This window comes from Myxocyprinus asiaticus, chromosome 35 (genome assembly GCF_019703515.2).
Source record: "Myxocyprinus asiaticus isolate MX2 ecotype Aquarium Trade chromosome 35, UBuf_Myxa_2, whole genome shotgun sequence".
Taxonomy (NCBI): Eukaryota; Metazoa; Chordata; class Actinopteri; order Cypriniformes; family Catostomidae; genus Myxocyprinus; species Myxocyprinus asiaticus.
In genome coordinates, this window is record NC_059378.1 from 10,330,540 (window position 1) to 10,355,065 (window position 24,526).

General features: G+C 39.1%; 1 protein-coding gene across 4 annotated transcripts; it reads left to right on the top strand.

The window, feature by feature from the left end:
- The first annotated feature begins 46 nt into the window (after window positions 1-46).
- On the top strand, window positions 47-23,514 carry mdm4 (MDM4 regulator of p53). Of its 4 annotated transcripts, none has more exons than XM_051672722.1 (11): window positions 47-211; window positions 748-839; window positions 934-1,008; window positions 1,111-1,244; window positions 4,466-4,515; window positions 5,557-5,621; window positions 10,448-10,553; window positions 10,649-10,809; window positions 19,480-19,668; window positions 19,770-19,838; window positions 21,193-23,514. In XM_051672722.1, exons 2-11 carry the CDS (start codon window positions 762-764, stop codon window positions 21,745-21,747), a joined length of 1,482 nt encoding a protein of 493 aa, XP_051528682.1. In that variant the 5' UTR covers window positions 47-211; window positions 748-761; the 3' UTR covers window positions 21,748-23,514. The 4 variants fall into 4 exon arrangements, 3 of the variants coding, with proteins under 3 accessions (XP_051528682.1, XP_051528683.1, XP_051528684.1); XM_051672723.1 differs by having other exon boundaries at window positions 19,495-19,668; XM_051672724.1 differs by lacking the exons at window positions 47-211; window positions 748-839; window positions 934-1,008 and adding an exon at window positions 3,912-3,958 and having other exon boundaries at window positions 1,172-1,244.
- The last annotated feature ends 1,012 nt before the right edge of the window (window positions 23,515-24,526 follow it).

Here is a 24,526-nt window from a genome sequence, read left to right on the forward strand (position 1 = left end):
TGGCATGCAACGTTCGCTGTGTTCATTAAAGAAATACCTTAACAGCCGGGTGAACTGGGTGCTAGATTTGGCAACCCTGATGACGACATGTTCTACGTCAGCTTTAACTGACTTCAACTGTTCCTCAAAAAAAATCGAACCTCTCCCATTCTTTGTCCAAAAATAATTTGTTTAAAAAGCTGGAAACGATGTAATCGTTCACAGATACACGGTAAGTTTGAGTACACGAGACCAGCTCGGTCTTGCGAGATGTAATTTGTATTTTAACCGCTTTTGTTCTTGTGATTGTCGCGCACTAACTGCTCGCGCGCGTTAGCCTAGCATGCTCCAATCAGTCACGAAGTATTAAATTTTTTCAACCAGCCATCCAAAATCATTATAGTATCCACATGTCAGTGTAGGGATAATTGCAAGTGAAGTTATTTTAGTTTCCAAATTGCCCTATGCGTATTAAATTGTATATAAATATCTGCTGTTGTGCCATCAGCTAAGGGCCGCGATTGATGCTTAACAAAAACCCTCATGTAAATGCGTTAGTATGTGTTTTCCTTTCACCTTAGTTATATGGTGCTGGGTAAGAGTGAACAGAATGTTAGTGTCATTTGCAGTGTTTCTGTTAAGTTTCATACATTGATTCAAACGTTCAGAAAGCGCCTCTGATGCCCAACAAAATGTAGTCTGGGGAGAGGCAGCACATTAGGGTTTGAATGGCCACGTTGTTCTGAATGTAAATGTTTTTCTTTATAGTTCTTGAGTAAACCATGACCTCACTGTCATCATCATCTCAGCTAACAGAGTCAAGCTCAACATGCAGGGCTCTACCAGGGGAGGGGAGTCAGGTGAGCCATATGCACATTTACATTTCATTTTAGTCTGTTTTAACTCCTATCATGTCATGTAATCATTAAACATATGGCCTATTTGTTTCTGCAGGTCCATCCCAAGGCTCCGCTCCTGCAGATCCTAAGAGTAGCAGGCGCTCGGGAGGAGGTGTTTACCCTGAAGGAGGTGAGGGAGTGTGTTCAAGAACCTATGCAAATCGACACGTACAATAGATAAGAGGTTGAACAGCTTGATAAGTTCCATATAATACTGGCTGTATTTTTTTAGGTCATGCACTACCTAGGTCAGTATATTATGATGAAGCAGCTGTATGACAAACAGAGGCAGCACATCGTCCACTGTCAAGATGACCCACTTGGAGAGCTGTTGGAAGTAGGGAGCTTTTCTGTTAAGAACCCCAGGTGAGCTTATAGCCATCAAAAAGGATGTTAAATAGGAAGACAAAATAGAAAGATGTCTCTTATTCTTTTTAGTGGTCCATCGATATGGCAAATGCTGATATTTAGAGAGCAGAATGGCCAATGACTGTTATAAGTAGTGTATACATTATAATTATGGCTGTCAATCTATTGACATTTAATTGCATCTTTTTTATTTTTGGATAAAGTAAAAATCTTGATTGTTTTTAAAGCACATTTTGCTTTGAGGTGACTATTGTGTGACTTTAGTAAGCTGTGACATTCAATATGCAAATTTATTTCCCCCCACCAAAATGTGTTGTTCTGATAGTTCAAAGTTTCTGATATTGTTATGTGTATTTTTTTTTTTTTTTTTTTTTTTTTTTTAACCATTTTGCAAAAAAAGAAAACTAGTATTGTTTAATTGCTGTAAACAAATTGTATCTACTTCATTTCCAAGAAAGCTGAAGAGAATAGGCCTATGGAACCACTCTTTCAACCATGTCGGTTCCGGAAGTATTTTTCCCATACATTTTTCCTATTGAATTGTCAAAAAATCCTTAATAAGAGTTCTAACGAGCTCCAAAGGTGAATCACAACATTACAAAGTTTGATTTGAAGGAAAAAAGTATTTGAAAATCGGATAAATAGACAAAAGTACAAGACTTACCATCTGTCACGAGGGCACGAACAACAATCCCATGAAGCATTGCGAATGATGTAATCGGATAAACAGGTTGATGGAAACATATTAAACCGTTGATTATAAGTATAGAAACATATTTTATGTTTATTGCAAAATATTCAGGTATTTAACTAATAAATAAGTTGTTTGAGGGTGAAGGAAGACCGACTCTAAGGCATCAATCAGATTGCGACATGAAAGTGGGCGGTCTCTTCCGGGCTTTTTTTCACTGGCTTACTTGGTCGCAGTTTTCTGATTGGTGGATCTTTCACTTAGGGCTGGGCGATATTTCGAATATTAACAATATAATCGCAATGATTTTGCTGGCGATATAAAATTCTGCAGTGTATACATTTGAAGTCAGAAGTTTACATACACATTAGCCAAATACATTTAAACTCAGTTTTGCACAAGTCCTGACATTTAATTGTAGAAAACATTGCCTGGCATAGGTCAGTTAGGATCACTACTTTATTTTAAGAATGTGAAATGTTAGGATAATAGTAGAGAGAGTGATTTATTTCAGATTTTATTTCTTTCATCACATTCCCAGTGGGTCAGAAGTTTACATACACTTTGTTAGTATTTGGTAGCATTGCCTTTAAATTGTTTAACTTGGGTCAAACATTTTGGGTAGCCTTCCACAAGCTTCTCCCAATAAGTTGCTAGAATTTTGGCCCATTCCTCCAGACAGAACTGGTGTAACTGAGTCAGGTTTGTAGGCTCACCTTTCCTCGTCAGACCCACTTGTCACTGATGAGATGTTTAATGTTGTCAAGATTAGTGGTCGACTGATATGGGTTTTTGAATGGCTGATGCCGATATCCAGAGAGCAGGGTGGCCGATATATCACACAATTTAATATAGTAAATAAGATAAACAATTTTTTTAATAAACTCTTATTTAGCACTATATTTACTCAATTTCACACAAAGCTAACCGTTAAAAATTAACCATCTGACTGATGGTTCAACAGAAGCATATACCATGGATTAACAATCTCGGAGCGCACGGTAGGTCTGTCTTCAAAGGTTTATAAGTTATTTTTAAAAATGAATTAGTCTATGGGAGAAATGAATGGGATTTTTACTTCCGGAACCTGACTGTTGCGCTCTATTGTTAGTTTCTGGAATTTATATATGTGATGTTCAATGATTTTGTCTCACTTGCACACAATAGGCTCCCATAGATTCTGTATTTCTCAAACTCATTTAAAACTCACAGGAAATGCCAACACGTAACTCACACCTGCAATAATTCAATAATAACACAACTTTTCTCACACTCCATCGCTAAGCAGGAAGTATTTTTTGTTACTAAGGGGCCGTTTACACGACAACGTTTTCAACTAAAAAGCGTTTTGGCTGTTCGTTTACACGACAACGGCGTTTTGGGGCCTGAAAACGCAAACTTTTTAAAACGATGCTGTTATCGTCTCCGTGTAAACATACAAAATCGCAAATTTGTGAAAACGATGACGTCATGTGCACGCGTATTACGTGTTATATAAAGAATGATGGATTGATAGGCATCAATTTGAGATGTATAATTATCAATATGAATACTGGTGTCTGTGCAAATAACAATAATCAACAATTTATTCGTTTGGAGTGTTTTGTATGGAGTGTGAACATTGTACAATAGGCAGAACCTGCAATTTAAAAATCTTGAAATTAATGTATGGATTCAGATGGGAAAAATGTATTTGTATTTTAAATGTTATTTATTTAATTTTATTTGATGTACCTTTACCCTGCAATTTATTCACTCACCGCTTATGTATATAGCCTATAGACAGAAATGTGATGCCATGTACAGTATTCAATGATATGCTTAGAATATGAAAACATGAGGCAGTGAAAATGCATGTTAGATCCAGTGTACACAAGACCCCTCTCTCCCTCAGATGTTCAAATATCAGTGTTCTGTCTGATATCCAAAACAAGTCAACATCAACAGCTTATGTTAACTTACTCTCCTACCAGCCCAAGAGTCAGCAGGGGGAATATAGAAGGCAGGAGACAAAGTGATGGTAAAAATGAGCAGAGTTTATTGAATAATCTTGAGAGTTCAATCTATAGGCATGCACGCGAGTACTTCAAAACAACACGCGAGACATTCAAAACTACAATGGCGGACTACAGGACTGTGTTTGTGCTGCTCAAGATTTTGAGTTTATTGACGCTTCTCCAGCAAAGTGTAGATTTACTGCATCACTACTACGACCAGTGATCGCCATCTTCATTGTTCGTATTCACCGCTCCGTGGAAGAATGCTTATGTGCGCAGGCGCGTAGTGTTTCTTTACAAAGTGACATCACCAACTACTGGCCTGGCATAAATAATACAGCCTTTTTAGTCGCTTTCGCGGATCTGTGTGAACAGGGATTGTTTTGACAATGTTGTCGTCTGTACGCAAAACTTTTCAAAAACGCAAAGGAAAAACTTTTCTGTTTTAGTACATCGTTGTCGTGTAAATGTACCCTAAGAGACATCAAACTGTTTCAGATATGTTTTTTCTCTTCTGCCTTGTTTCATAGCCCTGTGTATGAGATGTTGAAGAGGAATTTGTTTACATTGAATAGTCCGGGTAAGTCTATCCATCTTGTTGTTTTGTGTGATCCTTAAGAGATGCATTTCTGAATGATCTTGGGTTATAAAAGGTCTCTTGTCACTGTCTTTTTACACTTATTTTTCTCTCTCTCTCATTTCGATTAGCTCTGTTTCATTTTGAAGTGTGTATGTTTGAATGTGATGTGTGTGCTATAGTAGGTACATACAGTAAATATGTTTTTCCCCTAACACTCTGATTGTGCTATTAGGATAGTGTACTCAAAAATCATCATACAGGAAAAAAGGTTAAAGCTGAAGTATGTAATTTCTGCAAAACTAATGCCACCGAACGGAATTGCAAAAATAAACATCCATCCATCCATCCATCTCCTGTAACCGCTTGTCCTATGTAGGGTCATGGGTAGAGCTGGAGCTTATCCCAGCTGTCTTGGGACAAAGTCAGGGAAACTCTCTGGACAGGTGGCCAGTCCATCACAGGGCTAACACACACACACAGACATACACATTCTCACTCTCACCTATGGGCAATTTATAGTTTCCAATTCACTTGACCTGCATGTTTTTGGATTGGGGGGAAAACCGGAGCACCCAGAGGAAACCCACGCAAACACGGGGAGAACATGCCAACTCCAAATAAAAAGGCCCTGGGTGAGCCGGGACTCAAACCAGGGACCTTCTTGCTGTGAGGCGACAGTGCTTCCCACTGAGCCACCAGTTATTCAAATAGTCAGATAAGCGGGTCTCTCAAAACAAACACATTATTTTTTATAGCGCCACACAAACACATTGTGTACAGTTTTTGAGAAAATTCACTTAGATTCACAATGGCCTACTTAAAGTTGTTTCTGCATATAAAGGTGGGATAGAAGAAAGCATTTTTACACTGGAAAAAGTTACATATTTCAGCTTTAAATGAATAAAAGAAAATAGACAAAGTGCACACTTCTATTAAAATTTTCCACCATTTAGTTTGGCCTAAGTGTGACTGTGTGCTAAGGGATTAAAGGGCAGTTTTTTTTTTATTTTGTTTTGTTACTATGTCTCATTTGAAATGCAGATGGAGCAAAGAATCTTTCAGTCGGCAAGGATTCTAATGAGTCTCCAAGTGAAGATCCTGGTCAGGTAAAACTACAGCATGGTGCATAGGAGAAACAGTGTCCGTTACTCCTCTTCATGGCAAACAATTGAACCGACAATCAGAGGAATCCTATCAGAATCAAATCAGATGATATCCTAGATCTGATTTACTTATTCGTTTATTTTTGTGCTTTCTTTTTGAAGGCTGACACAAGTCCTAAAATGTTGCATCAATGTGAGAATATTTATTTTCCTGTTGCCTATTTTTATTGTAATTTTTTTTTTAATGAGATTAAAGGGATAGTCTATTCCCCCCCATGTTAATTTCTTTAATAATTTACTTACCCTCATGCCATATCATGTGTATGACTTTCTTCTGCTAAACACAAATTAAGATTTTTTAGAAAAATATCTCAGCTCTGTAGGTCCATACAATGCAAGAGAATGGTGGGCAGAACTTTGTAGGTCAAAAAAGCACATAAAGGCAGCATGAAATTAATCCATAAGACTCCAGTGGTTAAATCCATATCTTCAGAAGTAGTGTGATAGGTATGGGTGTGAAACAGATCAATATTTAAGTGCATTTTTAACATAAATCTTGACTTTCACAACCTACAGAGCTGAAATATTCTTCTTAAAATTTCAGTTTATGTTCAGCAGAAGAATGAAAGTCATACATATCTGGGATGGCATGAGGGTGAGTAAATAAGAGAATTTACATTTTTGGGTGAACTATACATTTAAGATGCTGCTTTATTCCAAACAACTGTACTCACAGCAACTTTTACACTTGTGTCAGCTTTTTACCCTTACAGCATTTTTTATGCTCTGATCCATCTGTGAAGCAGCTACTTAATGTCCTTGATTGTCCTTCCAATCTTTCACATACAGTGCTGTGAAAAAGTATATATATCCAGATTTCTTCTGTTTTTATGTATCTCATACTAAATTGTTTCAAAAATTCAAACAAAATCTAACATAAAACAAAGGCAATCTATGTAAACACAAAATACAGTTTTTAAATGATAATGTTATTTATTGAAGCAAAAAAGTTATCCAATACCAATTGGGCCTTTGTGAAAAGTATTTGCCTCCATTAGTTACTGTAAAGAGGGTACAAGGGAAAGGAGGCGGCGAGAACCGGCTTAACAATATAAATAATATTTAATTAAATAAAAAGACACACAAACACACACAGGGCAACTGCCCATAATTCTCTCTCTCTAGAGCTGCTGGCTTCGGTTGCCTTTATCCCCCGCTCGCCTCATCAGGCTGATTGGGGTCCGGGCGTCCGTCATTCCGCCCGGCCCCGCCCTCCTCCGCGCTACAGTTACTAAATCCCCAAATCTATGAAACTGCATTCATGATGGGGTTCAGCTGGACTAGACACACCCAGGCCTGATTACTGACAGCCCTGTTAAATCAAATCAACACCTGAATAGAACTTTTTCAGCAGCATGAAGTTGGCTAAAATGTCTCACCCAGTAGCACACTATGCCAAGGTCGAAAGAAATTCCAGAAATTATTAGGAAAAAGCTGATTGAAATTCATCAGTCTGGGAAGGGTTACAAAGCTATTTCAAAGGCTCTGGGACTCCAAAGAACCACTGTGAGAGCCATTATCTCCAAATGGAGAAAACTTGGCACAGTAGTGAACCTTCCCAGAAGTGGCCCACCTTCCAGAATTCCTCAAAGCACAGCGATGACTCATCCAGGAAGTCACAACAAAGCCAAGGACAACATCCAAGGAACTGCAGGCCTCTCTTGCATCAGTAAGGGTCACTGTTCATGACTCCAATATCAGAAAGACACTAATAAAAAATGGCATCCATGGAAGAGTGGCGAGGCAAAAAGCACTGCTTACCCCGAAGAACATTAAGGCTCGTCTGAATTTTGCAAAAATACACCTTGATGATCCTCAAAACCTTTGGGAGAATGTTCTGTGGACTGATGAGTCGAAAGTGGAACCATTTGGAAGATGGGTCCTGTTCCATACACATTGCGTAAATCAAACACAGAATTCCACAAAAAACATCATACCTACGGTTAAGCATGGTGGAGGTAGTGTGCTGGTGTGGGGATGCCTTGCTGCTTCAGGGCCAGGGTGACTTGCAGTAATTGAGGGAAACATGAATTCTGCTCTCTACCAGAAAATCCTAAAGAAGAACATCCGGTCATCAGTCCATGAGTTGAAGCTCAAGCGCAACTGGATTATGCAGCAAGACAGTGATCCAAAGTCATAGGAGTAAGTCAACCTCTGAATGGCTCAAATGAAGCAAAATTAAAATTGGAGTGGCCTAGTCAAAGTCCTGACTTGAACCCGATTGAGATGCTGTGACAGGACCTTAAACGGGCAGTTCATGCTCAAACCCTCCAATGTGGCTGAACTAAAGCAGTTCTGCAAAGAAGAGTGGGCAAAAAATTCCACCCCAGTGTTGTGAAAGACTCATCTCCAGTTATCAGAAGTGTTTGCTTGCAGTTGTTGCTGCTAAAGGTGGCACAAGCAGCTATTAAGTTTAAGCGGACAGTTAGTTTTTCACATGGGTGATATAGGTGCTTTTTTGCTTGAATAAAACAAAAATATACCCTGGTGGCCAAAAGTTTGGAATAATGTACAGATTTTGCTCTTATGGAAAAAAATTGGTACTTTTATTCACCAAAGTGGCATTCAACTGATCACAATATATAGTCAGGACATTAATAACGTGAAAAATTACTATTACAATTACAATTAAACTACTTCAAAGAGTTCTTATTAAAAAATCCTCCACGTGCAGCAATGTCAGCTTTGCAGATCCTTGGCATTCTAGCTGTCAGTTTGTCCAAATACTCAGGTGACATTTCACCCCACGCTTCCTGTAGCACTTGCCATAGATGTGGCTGTCTTGTCGGGCACTTCTCACGCACCTTACAGTCTAACTGATCCCATAAAAGCTCAATGGGGTTAAGATCCATAACACTCTTTTCCAATCATCTGTTGTCTAATGTCTGTGTTTCTTTGCCCACTCTAAACTTTTCTTTTTGTTTTTCTGTTTCAAAAGTGGCTTTTTCTTTGCAATTCTTCCTGTAAGGCCTGCACCCCTGAGTCTTCTCTTTACTGTTGTACATGAAACTGGTGTTGAGCGGGTAGAATTCAATGAAGCTGTCAGCTGAGGACATGTGAGGTGTCTATTTCTCAAACTAGAGACTCTGATGTACTTATCCTCTTGATTAGTTGTACATCTGGCCTTCCACATCTCTTTCTGTCCTTGTTAGAGCCAGTTGTCCTTTGTCTTTGAAGACTGTAGTGTACACCTTTGTATGAAATCTTCAATTTTTTTGGCAATTTCAAGCATTTTATAGCCTTCATTCCTCAAAACAAAGATTGACTGAGGAGTTTCTAGAGAAAGCCGTTTCGTTTTTGCCATTTTTTTACTAATATTGACCTTAAGACATGCCGATCTATTGCATACTGTAGCAACTCAAAAACAAACACAAAGACAATGTTAAGCTTTATTTAACATACCAAATAGCTTTCAACTGTGTTTGTGTTTGGCAAGTGTTTTTTTAAATTTATTTATTTTTTTAACCAAATTAGCAATTTAGCGTGATTACTCAAGGATAAGGTGTTGGAGTGATGGCTGCTGGACATGGGGCCTGTCGAGATTTGATCATAAATGACTTTTTTCAGATAGTGATGGTGCTGTTTTTTACATCAGAAATGTCCTGACTATACATTGTGATCAGTTGAATGCCACTTTGGTGAATTAAAGTACCAATTTCTTCCAAAACAGCAAAATCTGTACAATATTCCAAACTTTTGGCCGCCAGTGTACATATATTCGAAAACTATATTTTGTGTTTACTCAGGTTGCCTTTGTTTTATGTTACATCTTGTTTGAATTTTTGAAACAATTTAGTATGAAAAATACACAGAAATAGAAGAAATCAGGAAGGAGGAAAATACTTTTTCACAGCACTGTATTTTGAGATTTCTTTCTGTTGTAAGTTGCTCAGGCATTTGCTACAATGGATTTTTGTATTTAAAAGTTCAGAGTAATCAATCTTTTAGATGTGAAGTCTGTTTGCCATGAGGAGGAGGGGAGCAGCTGTCTCCATCAGCCGTATCTGTACAGAGTGGCACCGTCTCTGTACTTCCCCACGGCCGGCTTGGCCTGGTGGTCTTTCTGGAGAAGCCACCAGCATGGGCCTGGCTGCTGGGGGACAGAGTACCTGTCTCTGTTTGTCGCTCAGAGTTTCCTTCTCTGCGTCGTTGCCTCCTGCGGAAGGACGGCAGATTCCTCCTCAGTTCACTTGTCCTATCCCATTCACATTTAACACCTTTGACATGGTGATTTATGGTTGTGAGGTGGCAGAATTAAGTCAAGTAGAGTTGAGAGATGCAGGGATGAGGTGCTTGCTATCATTATGCATTTGTGATTTGAAGTTGCTACATGTTCTTAAGGCGTGGGGGTGTTCTTTAAACAGATCTTTAAGTTAAAAGTTTTTCATGATTTATGTCAGTAATGTAAACTTCATAAAGATTTAAATTTTCATTGGATTGGAATTCTTTATAATGCACATTAACAGTGCTGTTGAGAGTAGTTAGATGCAAGGCAGGGTCTTTTGGTTTGTGTTCCCTAATGAACTAGCCACTTCTCACTTGACAATAGCAACAACTTTTGAAATGATTACAGCTCTAGCAATTTCTAATATATACATAATTTGTATAACATTTCAAGCAACCCTTTTAGAATCCCCTCCCCCCCCCCATTTGTGAGGGTGTGGCCTCTTGTTGCCACACCGCAGGGCACCTGCTGTGAAGGAACTGCTGTTCTGCCGAGTGACCTGTGATTTACTGCATACTGATCCAGCTTTTCCCTTACTGTGTAGGTGTCGAGGGGGCCAAATAGCTCTGGACAGGCTCTCAGCGCTGGTAGTGCCAGCACCAGTGCAACGCAGAGCTCTTCACAGCGCAGGCCACGCGATCCTGATGAAGGTCAGCATGAAACAATAATGCTCACACCCTCTTTGGGCAATGTAAGGACTATCATGACTTAATATTTTCAAATATTATTTCATTTGTCTTTGCAGACTCCTCAGATGGATTACCCAGGTCTGCTTGTAAGCGGCCGAAGTTGGATGTGACTCTGGAAGAGTGGGACCTTTCTGGGTTGCCCTGGTGGTTTCTGGGTAACCTGCGAAGTAATTACACTCGCTGCAGCAATGGTTCGACAGATCTCCACACCAATCAAGTAAGATGGCAAGCCGCCCAGAACATGAATCATATAGCAGTCCCACCAGGATTTCGCGGCACTTTTTTCTTGATTTTTGCGGCCCAAAATTACTAAATATGTTGCAGCTTTTCTTAAAAATTGTGATTCTGTTTGCTGCGGTTTTCTGTTATTTTTCAGGGAAAACTCACAAATAATCATAATCTACTTGTGGAATTTGTGAAGTAAGTGCAATTGCCGGTAAATATTTTAGTGATTTTAACTGAATGCAGTTAACAAGTTAAAAAAGAATAAATGCACACAAAGTACCTTACATTTAATAGGTGAAATTAAATGTAAGGTGATACAGTGGAAGACCCTTAATTATTTTTAAATTAATTTTTGTGGCCTCAGACAATGCAAGTAAACTTTTTGGTATGGTTAAAATAGTAGACATTCAATAAATATGTAGCTAAGCTAAAAACACATGAGGACTGAAGGACTGTCGCAATCATTACATCGCCTGATCAGGAACATTTGATCTTACCGAGATTGAGAGAACTGATTATTGAGCACTTCAAATGATCTCGGACCGGACCACCCTCGGAGCAGCTTCTGAAAAGCGCGTGGAAATTAAATGCTAGCTTTGATGCACGTGCACTATCTGCGATCCCACAAAAAAAAAAAAAAAGGGATTTTAATGGAAACACAAAGTGCTCCGGATTCACTTTAATTTAAATATGTAATGAAAAATGTTCTTGGTCATTGCAGGTTCGTACATGTAAGGTTAATGACACACAATGACTCAGAGGAGATGAGCTGTGTGTTTTACTAATGATAGAATGGCGGCTGTGCAGTTGGATATGTCTCGACTGTGTCAGGCTTTTCAAGCATTTGTTTCGCTGCTGTCAAACATGGAGAAAAGCTGTTGGTTGGTTTATGCGAATAAATGTAGGAAATTGACCCTTCACTTGGCTCCGATTATCACGTCACTGAAAAGAGAAAAGCGTAATTTGAAGGCGATTACACGCCTGATGACATTAGTGTATGTGAACAGAACAGCTCATAACATCTCATAACACAATCACTATGATGCTGTGAACTCTTATTTACAATCGTCTTTTCTAAGACCTGAATCAGTACATAAATGAACGTTAAATTATTAGCTTTAATTTTCCTTGGAGCAAATGTAGGTGTCTTTACTGATGTTAAACATGTTCATGTGGGAATGTGGGCTGACACGGTTTAATCCATAGCATGCTCTTCTCGAAATTTATTAATTTATTAAACCCCTTTAATAAAAACATTTTTATGGTTTTAATGCTTAAATGGCTTACCCAAAAGTAAGAGCTTATAACTTAAAAAAAGATAAAATAAAAAATAAAAAAATAGAAAAGATGCATGGTATAAATTTTTAGAAAACCTTTCAAAATTTTAAGAAAATATATTTTGATCACGCTCAGAGACTCATGATACAATACTGCTGACAAAACTTGAGCGTTAAAAATACACTTTTCAGTTATTATTCATGTTTAACATAATACCTTTTATTCAGTAAGTATGGACGGTCATTAAATTAACTTTGGTGGTGTTCTCCAACATGTCAGCTATACCAGGAATTGTTTTATTTTTTATTACAATGCAATCCAAAGACATAGGATTTAGAACCATTGTTCCCAAAGTGGACTTTTATTTATCAAAGTGTCCAAAAACATCTCCAAGCAGGTTTTATTGAACACTAAAACAGAACAACTGAAAACTACGAATACCAAAAAAAAATATATATATATATATATATATATATATATATATATATATATATACACACACACACTATATTGCCAAAAGTATTCGCTCATCTGCCTTTAGACGCATATGAACTTAAGTGACATCCCATTCTTAATCCATAGGGTTTAATATGACGTCGGCCCACCCTTTGCAGCTATAACAGCTTCAACTCTTCTGGGAAGGCTTTCCACAAGGTTTAGGAGTGTGTTTATGGGAATTTTTGACCATTCTTCCAGAAGCGCATTTGTGAGGTCAGACACTGATGTTGGATGAGAAGGCCTGGCTCGCAGTCTTCGCTCTAATTCATCCCAAAGGTGCTCTATCGGATTGAGGTCAGGACTCTGTGCAGGCCAGTCAAGTTCTTCCACACCAAACTCGCTCATCCATGTCTTTATGGACCTTGCTTTGTGCACTGGTGCGCAGTCATGTTGGAACAGGAAGGGGCCATCCCCAAACTGTTCCCATAAAGTTGGGAGCATGGAATTGTCCAAAATCTCTTGGTATGCTGAAGCATTCAGAGTTCCTTTCACTGGAACTAAGGGGCCAAGCCCAACTCCTGAAAAACAACCCCACACCATAATCCCCCCTCCACCAAACTTCACAGTTGGCACAATGCAGTCAGACAAGTACCGTTCTCCTGGCAACCGCCAAACCCAGACTCGTCCATCAGATTGCCAGATGGAGAAGCGTGATTCGTCACTCCAGAGAACGCGTCTCCACTGCTCTAGAGTCCAGTGGCGGTGTGCTTTACACCATTGCATCCGACGCTTTGCATTGCACTTGGTGATGTATGGCTTGGATGCAGCTGCTCGGCCATGGAAACCCATTCCATGAAGCTCTCTACGCACTGTTCTTGAGCTAATCTGAAGGCCACATGAACTTTGGAGGTCTGTAGCGATTGACTCTGCAGAAAGTTGGCAACCTCTGCACACTATGCGCCTCAGCATCCGCTGACCCCGCTCTGTCATTTTACGTGGCCTACCACTTCGTGGCTGAGTTGCTGTCATTCCCAGTCGCTTCCACTTTGTTATAATACCACTGACAGTTGACTGTGGAATATTTAGTAGCGAGGAAATTTCATGACTGGACTTGTTGCACAGGTGGCATCCTATCACAGTACCACGCTGGAATTCACTGAGCTCCTGAGAGTGGCCTATTCTTTCACAAATGTTTGTAGAAGCAGTCTGCATGCCTAGGTGCTTCATTTTATACACCTGTGGCCATGGAAGTGATTGGAACACCTGAATTCAATTATTTGGATGGGTGAGCGAATACTTTTGGCAATATAGTGTGTGTGTGTGTGTGTGTATGAATCCTTGCAATTATCAGTTTTTATTAAAAATAACCATCCAGTGTAAAATGTCTCCAAATGGATATAAAGCGTTCTTAGATTTAAATGCGGATACATGGAGGATTCAGTTTTGAAGGGTCAAGTGCCCCCTGCAGGAATAAAACTCACAAGACAGTCAGTGGCTGACAACGTGCAATTTCGGTCTGTAGGTCTGTTACCCACACAAAACTTTCATATGAATTTAGAAAACATGAAATACATCATATGTGGAGTCATTGAAGATGTTAAAGGCATCCATAGAAATGATCAGTTGTTTTTCATGGTGAAGAAAGCAGACGGGCATTTCAGATGAGAAGAATTGTAATTTTCTGAAAGGGTACATTATTTATGAAACATTAACCCTAATGCTTTTTCTGAATGTTTGATATGATACAGTGTATAAATACAGTTGTGCTCAAAAGTTTGCATACCCTGGCAGAAATTGTGAAATTCTGGCATTGATTTTGAAAATATGACTGATCATGCAAAAAAAGTCTTTTATTTAAGGATAGTGATCATATGAAGCCATTTATCATCACATAGTTGTTTGGCTCCTTTTTAAATCATAATGATAACAGAAATCACCCAAATGGCCCTGATCAAAAGTTTACATACCCTTGAATGTTTGGCCTTGTTACAGACACACAAGGTGACACACACAGGTTTAAATGGCAATTAAAGTTTAATTTCCCACACCTGTGGCTTTTTAAATTGCAATTAGTGTCTGTGTATAAATAGTCAATGAGTTTTTTAGCTCTCATGTGGATGCACTGAGCAGGCTAGATACTGAGCCATGGGGAGCAGAAAAGAACTGTCAAAAGACCTGCGTAACAAGGTAATGGAACTTTGTAAAGATGGAAAAGGATATAAAAAGATATCCAAAGCCTTGAAAATGCCAGTCAGTACTGTTCAATCACTTATTAAGAAGTGGAAAATTCTGGGATCTCTTGATACCAAGCCAAGGTCAGGTAGACCAAGAAAGATTTCAGCCACAACTCCCAGAAGAGTTGTTCGGGATACAAAGAAAAACCCACAGGTAACCTCAGGAGAAATACAGGCTGCTCTTGAAAAAGACGGTGTGGTTGTTTCAAGGAGCACAATATGACGATACTTGAACAAAAATTATCTGCATGGTCGAGTTGCCAGAAAGAAGCCTTTAATGCGCCAATGCCACAAAAAAGCCAGGTTATAATATGCCCAACAACACCTTGGCACGCCTCACAGCTTCTGGCACACTGTAATTTGGAGTGACGAGACCAAAATAGAGCTTTATGGTCACAACCATAAGTGCTGTGTTTGGAGAGGGGTCAACAAGGCCTATAGGGAAAAGAATACCATCCCCACTGTGAAGCATGGTGGTGGCTCACTGATGTTTTGGGATGTGTGAGCTCTTAAGGCACAGGGTATCTTTTGAAAATTGATGGCAAGATGAATGCAGCATGTTATCAGAAAATACTGGCAGACAATTTGCATTCTTCTGCACGAAAGCTGCGCATGGGACGCTCTTGGACTTTCCAGCACGACAATGACTCTAAGCACAAGGCCAAGTTGACCCTCCAGTGGTTACAGCAGAAAAAGGTGAAGGTCCTGGAGTGGCCATCACAGTCTCCTGACCTTAATATCATCGACCCACTCTGGGGAGATCTCAAACTTGCGGTTCATGCAAGATGACCAAAGACTTTGCATGACCTGGAGGCATTTTGCCAAGACGAATGGGCAGCTATACCATCTACAAGAATTTGGGTCCTCATAGACAGCTGTTACAAAAGACTACACGCTGTCATTGATGCTAAAGGGGGCAATACACAGTATTAAGAACTAAGGGTATGCAGACTTTTGAACAGGGGTCATTTACATTTTACATTTATTCATTTGGCAGACGCTTTTATCCAAAGCAACTTACAAGAGAGGAAAACATAAGCGAATCATCTTAGGAGACAGTGGTATGAAAAGTGCTGTATTACAAAGTATCACTAGCATCAAAATAGTATTCAAAACAGAATATTTAAAAAAAAAAAAAATTTTTATGACTGGTTAAGCGCTCATGGAAAAGATGTGTTTTTAGTCGTTTTTTGAAGACAGAGAGTGAGTCAGCTTCACGGATGGAGTTGGGAAGGTCATTCCACCAACGTGGTATGATGAAGCTGAAAGTCCGGGAAAGTGTTTTGGTGCCTCTTTGTGTTGGTACAACAAGGCGACGTTCCTTAGCTGACCGCAGACTTCTAGTGGGTGCGTAGCTCTGCATAAATGAATTTAGGTATGCTGGAGCAGACCCAGTAACTGTTCTGTATGCCAGCATCAGAGCCTTGAATTTGATACGTGCATCAACCGGTAGCCAGTGGAGAGAGACAAGGAGTGGTGTAACATGCTCTCTCTGGTTCATTAAAGACCAGACGTGCTGCTGCATTCTGGATCATTTGGAGGGGTCTAGTTGCACATGCAGGGAGGCCTGCAATGAGAGCGTTACAGTATTCCAGTCTAGTTATGACAAGTGACTGTACAAGCAGTTGTGTGGCATGTTCAGAGAGGAAGGGTCTTATCTTCCTGATATTGTAGAGTGTAAATCTACATGATCTTGCAGACTTTGAGATGTGGTCTGTGAAATTTAGTCTGTTGTCGATGGTTACCCCTAGATTTCTGACCGATTTGGAAGGTGTTACTGTAGTTGCATCCAGCTGCGCGGTGATGTTGTGTTCAACAGCAGGATTGGCTGGAAAGACAAGGAGTTCAGTCTTGGCTGGGTTGAGTTGCAGGTAGTGCTCCTTCATCCAGGCCGAGATGTCCGCCAGGCAAGAAGAAATTCGAGCAGTCACTGTGGTGTCATTGGGCTGGAAAGACAAGTAGAGTTGCATGTCATCAGCGTAACAGTGGTAAGAGAAACCATGTGCCTGAATGATGGGTCCCACTTTGTTGCCATGTTTTGTTTTATGATTGTGCCATTCTGTTATAACCTACAGTTGAATATGAATCCCATAAGAAATAAAAGAAATGTGTTTTGCCTGCTCACTCATGTTTTCTTTAAAAATGGTACATATATTACCAATTCTCCATGGGTATGCAAACTTTCGAGCACAACTGTATTTAAGAGTTATGCATTGAATTAGGGATGACGCGATTATACGGTTAATTTAACTAAGAATTTAGAATCCACAGTTAAAAACCGTGAAATGCTTTATTTACACGTGGCAAAAATATTAGATATAAATGTATAAATATATAATATAAGAGTTTTTCGTAAGATTTTGTATGCCTAAAAGGGAAAACTCTTGTGCATATATGTGTACTGGAGCTGTTGCTATGGTTATGGACGGTGGCCGTGTGGTGCTTTAATGGCCAGGTGACGTGAACTGAAAGTGAGCTTTCAATTCAGGTGAAACTGAAGCTTAAATACACAAATTCCAAAATATAAAAGAGGAATTCGATATACCAGACTCATATCCATCAAAAAAGTTTGGCAGCATTTAAATGACTGACTGAAGATGACTGATGTAAATTATGCAGACAGGAGTCCTAGAATTTTGTGGTGATTTTAAAGTGATGAATTAAAGATGCCACTTTTTGTAATATTTAAGTGTGCATTTGTGTGTAGTTACTATCAGCAAGTAAACTTGAAAAGTTGGGTCTTAAATCGCCCTCATTATTTAAAGCATTGCTTCTGTACAGATTCACAGCATTCAACAATAAATGTCAATTTTAGTCATGCTCAGACTTTAAAATGCCAGCTGTAAACAATGTTCCCGTTATTATTCATAGTCCAAAGGTTTATTTATAAGGTATTGTGGACAGTATTTAGAGTCTGTTGCCGATTCTTTATGTTGGGGTGTCTGACAGACAACGGATTGCTTTAATAATCTGATGCAGAAGAAAAAACAGTTTAATGCCATGAACTACATGTAGCACACCCCCAATAATCTTACATTTATGCACTTTTGAAGCACTCTGGTTACATTAGCAATCACTGAGCTCGGGATGCGCATAAGCAGTGTTGTGCCCTAGATTGGAGCGTCTCTTATTACTTATTTTTATTTTATTTCTTTTTTGTGTGTTTATCAGTTTTCTTATTATAGGGCTTCCCTTAGCATCCACATAACCCCCAGAAATACGTCCACTTAGACGTTTAGACAATTATGTGATTATTTTTATTTTTTTGCATCAGTGCTGTTGAATAAGCAAATGTGTAAATAATTGTAAAACCGGTTAACCGCGGTTTTTTTTTTCTTTTCAGATGGTAATCTAACCGTCAAACTCACACTGCAGCATCCCTACTTTGAATATACTTTATCTTATTTATCCTTTCCAAAGATATGACACATTGCTGTGTGATCTTTTGATCTTTTTACTGATTCTAAATATGGTTGTTGTGATCGCAAATTTGCGAATGATGAAAATGGAACAGTTCTACTTTGTCTGCAAATTTAAAAGCAGTATTTGAGAATTGGTCAGATCAACTATAGTCAATGTAAAGATAAGAGTCCAAGCTTTAAAATTACTCCTGTTTTGTGCAGATCAAGCAAGTGGTTGAGTAATACCGTAATATATACACTACCGGTCAGAAGTTTGAAACACTTAAAGTCATCAAAACTATGGAATAACATAAATGGAACTATGGGAATTAAGTTGTGACTAAACAAAATCCAAAATAAATCAAAACTGTGTTATATTTTAGCCTCTTCAAAGTAGTCACCCTTTGCCTAGAATTTGCAGAAATGTACTCTTGACATTTTCTCAACCAACTTCTTGAGGTATCATCCTGGGATGCTTTTTAAACAGTATTGAAGGAGTTCCCATCTATGTTGGGCACTTATTGGCTGCTTTTCTTTATTATTTGGTCCAAGTCATCAATTTCAAAAACTTTTTTTTTATAAAATTTTAGTTTTATAATGAAATAAATTAATATGGTGGCACAATTATTTTTTTGTGTGCAAAACTAATTTCAAACATTTAAGCATACGCCTTCAGATCAAAAGAGAAAAGATCATGAGAAACATTTCAGTCAAGTGTTTCAAAACTTTTGACCGGTAGTGTATATTTTTTCACGATCAGCGCCGCCTCTCGGGTACTGCGCCGAGTGTAAGAGGTTTAAGATTTTTTTTTTTTTTTCAAAGAAAAACGCTGCATGTGTCACCTCTGCTTGCCTCGTGTCACTATTACAGGTGACCCAGCAGCAACATTTTTTAATTTTTTTGTATAATTTTTTTACAACATTTCACATAAAACTACTGAAACACACATTACTCCAGTAGACTCTCATTGGGGAAAAAAGCAAGCGCTTGTCAGAGAAATGGCGGAAGGCAAGAGTTGCTAAGATAGGATTGATCAGAAACGCTTTTAGGGCGGAGCTTATCAAAGGGTCAATTATAAAAAATTGAAAGCTACTGCAAATAATGTGGAGAGTGGTTGAATTTGCATTTTATTTTTGCAATTACAAGAGCACAAAATCCTGGGTGGACTGATATAGCCTCGAAAACTTCCCAAAAGTTCTCAAAAGGTTATTAAAAACGTTCTTATCCATCTTAAAAACTGTATCAATGGGAAAAAGCATAAGTTATAAGTCAGTGCAGTGAGACAGTCACACAACTAGACTGAGGGAACAGCTCTCTCCTGGACAGGACGAGGACACCGCTATCGTGTCTGACACCACAGATGATCTGTGGTTCCTGAATGAGGCGGAGAGTGAGCAGGTGAGCGTGGAGATGAAGGAGGCTGTTTTGGAGCAGGGCAGTGATGCAGAGTCCCCACATGAAGAAGAGGAGACTGGTAAAGACAGTAAAGAGGACAGAAAGGTAACTTTTTCTTTCTTTACTGTCTGTATTTTTTGAAGATGATAAAATTATAGAAACCAGCTGCATGTTAAATAATTAATTTTGCTCTTGCCAACTCTTAGATGCAAGAAGAACAGGATGAGGACTCTCAGTGTTTGAGTGATGACACTGATACGGAGATCTCCACACAGGTAGAGAAGTGTCGCTCTTGCTGCTCTTTACTAATGGTCAACCATTGTGTGTTTTCAAAATTGTCGATACTGATATCTAAATGCTATATATAAAATAACATTTATTTATAGCAAATGAGACATACAATTATCAACACCTATCATTAACCTTCCGGTTAATCTGTCTTGCCCCAAGGTTTTCAAACTGGGAGCCGTGCCTCCCCAGGGGGGGCGCCAGAGCTTGTAAGGGGAGGTGCAAAAGTTTATGAAAAATTCAAGTAAAATCAAGATACATAAATAGAAGAAAAAAAAAGTCAAGATAAATTAAAATTAATAGCTTAATGGACCATAGTCCAGCTTAATTGCTTTATTGCTCATGCAAGAGCGCATCCATGGACCGGTTGCGCGAGCACTAATCTCTCCGCTCGTATGCGGATTTCCTTCGTTCTCGCACAAAGCTGAACGTTCGCTCATGTATGTGCTGCTCTATGAAATCTCCCATAGTGTGTTTAAGACTTCGAAAACCCCTGGTCTAGCCTCTTTACTCTCTACTTAACCTCTTCAACTCTGGGGCATTTTTGGGCTGCTGCGTGCAATTTTTCACACAAGTTTAAAAGCTCTCTATTTACATATACTGTGACTAATTGCCAAAATTGGTCTGATTTTTTTCAGAAACCCCCATAAATAAAAAAAGATGCCAAAAAAAAATTTAATTTGTAAGCATGTAATTCTGGTTCTGTTCACTCCAGCTCCAAAAAGTCTGATTTTATTCCACTAGATGGCAGCAAAATAATTTTTCCTCTATAATTTTCTGCTTTGTTCTGGACATCTAAGATATAATATTTGATTAATTACACAAGCAAAGTGAGAATTGTTTTTTTTTAGAAAACAGCCTAAGGTAAAAGCAGATATAAAATTTTTGGCTCTTTCGTGGTTACAGCAGCTGTGATCGGCTCATAAAAGAGACGTTTGTATTTGATGTCTTACAGATATCATATTTCACTTTGTGATTCTTTTGAAAGTCTTTCAACCTGTGGTATTAGGGCAACAATAAACTAATTTTAATAGTTCTACCACATGACCTTTAATTGGTGCTGATTTGCGACGTGAATGTTTTCAGGCCTTATTTTGTTATTTTATGTAACACAAATGCAGAAGGTTATCTTTGAAAAGTTCAGATAATAAGCTTTCAAACGATACCTCATATGCTTGACTTATGTATTCCGAGATGAACATTTTACTGTAAAGAGTTTACTGTAAAAACGCATAGTTGTATCTACATCTGATTAATTCTTATAAAATCTTTGATTTTGCATCCATTTTGTCTGAATGAATGTTGCATCTTATCCAAATGAACACCCTCCTCTTCTGGCAGGATGCATGGCAATGTTCTGAGTGCCGTAAATTCAACACCCCGCTTCAACGGTACTGCATGCGCTGCTGGGCTCTGCGAAAAGACTGGTACAAGGACTGTACCAGACTCTCGGTGCCTGACATCCCTGCTTGCAGTTCACATCCTCAGAGATATGATGATAAGGAGGAGGATGATGGAATCGACATGCCTGATTGCCTCAGGACTGTGTCTGACCCAGTCGTCCTCCCGTCACACCATGTCTCTCGAAACATCCCCCCTTCGTCCTCTTTCTTGTCTAAAGGAAAGGGTCCTTCCCAGCTTCACCAACACTCTCAAGAGAGCTCAGAGGGTGACAGCCAGGACACACTTGACATGGAGATGGAATGCCAACCGGAGGCGATGCTGGAGCCCTGCAAGCTGTGCCGAGTGCGGCCGCGAAATGGCAACATCATCCATGGCCGCACGGCTCACTTGATCACCTGCTTCCCCTGTGCCCGCAAGCTGCACAAATTTCATGCGCCGTGCCCGGGCTGTGGCCAGGTTATACAGAAGGTCATCAAGACTTTCATAGCATGACCGAAATGGGGAACAAATTAAAGGAACGCATGTACTACACACACACTCACTTTTTTTTAAATCTCCCTGTACATGCTGAAGGACTTTTGCTGGGCTAAAATGAAAATATACTACACTGCATCTGTAACAATTTATATTGTATAGTACAAAGCAAGTATAAAACAAGTATACATTATGTACAGAATGTAATTTAACCTATATCTGTGTGAAACAGAAACTGACCTCATATTGATGGTTCGCCGTTGTTTTGTTAGTGTAACTTGGCTTACGAAAGTGATCTGTTTCCAACCTCTTAGCCCACATGACATGCTACTGCCTGACAAATGGGAAGGTATGAAGGTAAAAGAAATCATAATAGATGCAAAAGAAAGTCATGGTTTTCATAGATGTGCCTGCATCAACACTATTCAAATCCTAGCCTTTAGTACCTTGTACAGTCCAGACAGGCTGTTATAGCTTGTGTCTAAAAGCCCTTTCAATGTACTTGAGCAATTTTTAGTGTAAAAGAAAAAAAATATAATATAGTTTTTCCCCCTCCAAATTTCAGGCACTTAAAGACTAAAGCCCTAGGCAGCACTGCAAAGTGTTGTTTAATTGACCTGGTGGAGGATACTGGGAACAGGTGCTTAAAACAGATGTACGTGAATATTTATTTATTTATAAACTTGAATTTTCGGATGTGACATTCTGATGGTATGACCAGTCAACAGTTGCATGGTAAGAAGAACCAGTTGTATTACAGATCTTTGTATTAAAAAGTATTAAAACATCTTTGGTAAAGTGCAGGAGCTACAGCTCTTTGTGGAGAAAAGCTTAGTTGTAGTCTGGTGTGTTGAAACCATGGTTCTTGCTTCCTAACTCTTTGTTGCTTAAGAAGCTGCAGTTCCTTGTTCTATTTGTTTTATTGATCTTAAGCCTTGCTGTACCTGAATAAATCTGATATGTTATTGAGGGCTATTTGATTTCTTCAGCCCTGCTCTGCTTCTCCATCTGTGCCTTTTCTTTTTCAGTTTCCCCCTTTCCCACATTCACTTGTGCCTGTTTATTGAAGTTTATGAAACATTATGCTACATGCATGAATGGATTCTTTGGTCTTAATATTCAGATGTTCTGCATGGTGCTGCCAGGTGACATGACATTTATGAAAAACCAAAAAAAGTGCTTTCGTCTGCCATGCATTTTTTGTTTGTTTAAATATTTTAAAAGGTCATCTGTATTTTGGCAGTGTTGTTAACTGAAATTTACTGGAGCACTTCTGTTTAAAGTAATTTGTGAGCTTATGTGGGTTTTTAGGGGTACCATCTTCTATTAGTCCTGTTTTAGGTTTCCAGTACCAAGGTGGTTTGATTAGTTTCTGTTGTGAATTCTGTTTAATAATGTCCTCGGCCACCAGAGGGTGATGGAGCTTTTTAATATTCCACATGCAGTAAATACTTGGTACAGTTTTCTGTTTTGCTAAAATAATGCTTATTTCTAGTCAACACTGTGTAATGTACCAATTGGGGATGTGAGTACGGGATTAGTCCATCTGAATTTACCTGCACTATGTTGTGTGGTACAAACACTGCTATTTCACTGCCATTATGCCTCATAGGATGGAATCTAAAATTCATCCTATGTCAATGCAATTATGTGATGTTTATTTGTTAGTTTTCTGTTTTTGTTTTATCCAATCCAGATTTATGGTTAGGTTCTATCCGAGCAGTAATTATTTTGGTTGTTTTTTTTAAATAAATAACTGATAATAAAGAAATGTGCTGTTTTTCATTTTGACTTGCAAGCTCAAGTTGTCTCAGGTAATGAGCAGTCTTTTTGCAGTACAAATTGACCACTAAAATAACTTGTACAATGTAAATTTCAGTGTTTTGCTGAGTCACAGAGCACTTTATTAGGTACATCTGTACACCTACATATTAATGCGATTATCCAATCAGCCAATCTTGTCACAGCTGTGCAGTGCATAAAATCATGTAGATATGGGTCAGGAGCTTCAGTTAATGTTCACATCAACCATCAGAATGGGGAAAAATGTGATCTCAGTGATTTTGACCGTGTCATGATTGTTGGTGCCAGATGGGCTCGTTTAAGTATTTGTGTAACTGCTGATCTCTTGAGATTTTCACGCACAACAGTCTCAGTAGTTTACTCAGAAAACAAAAAAACATCCAGTGAGCGGCAGTTCTGTGGATGGAAACACCTTGTTGACGAGAGAGGACAACGCAGAATAGCCAGACTGGTTCGAGCTGACAGAAAGGCTACGGTAACTCTGATAACCACTCTGTTCAACTGTAGTGAGCAGAATAGCGTCTCAGAATGCACAACACGTCGAACCTTGATGGGCTACAACAGCAGAAGACCACGTCGGGTTCCACTTCAACCAAGAATAGAAAGCTGAGGGTGCAGTTGGCACAGGCTCATCAAAACTGGACAGTTGAAGACAGGAAAAAAGTATTCGGGTTTGATGAATCTCGATTTCTGCTGAGGCACACATATGGTACGGTCAGAATTTGGCACCTACAGCATGAATCCATGGACCTAACCTGCTTTGTCTCAACAGTCCAGGGCAGCATTTCCCAAAAGCATCGAAAGCCTACGTAGATCGTAGAAACCTTTGGCGCCAATGGTCTCTATGATCAACTTAAGCTTGCAATGCTTTGGGGAAACAGCCTAGGTTGGTGGTGTAATGGTGTGGGCAATGTTTTCTTGCCACACTTTGGGCCTGTTAATCAATCATCATTTGAATGCCACAGTCTTTTTGAGTATTGTTGCTGACCATGTG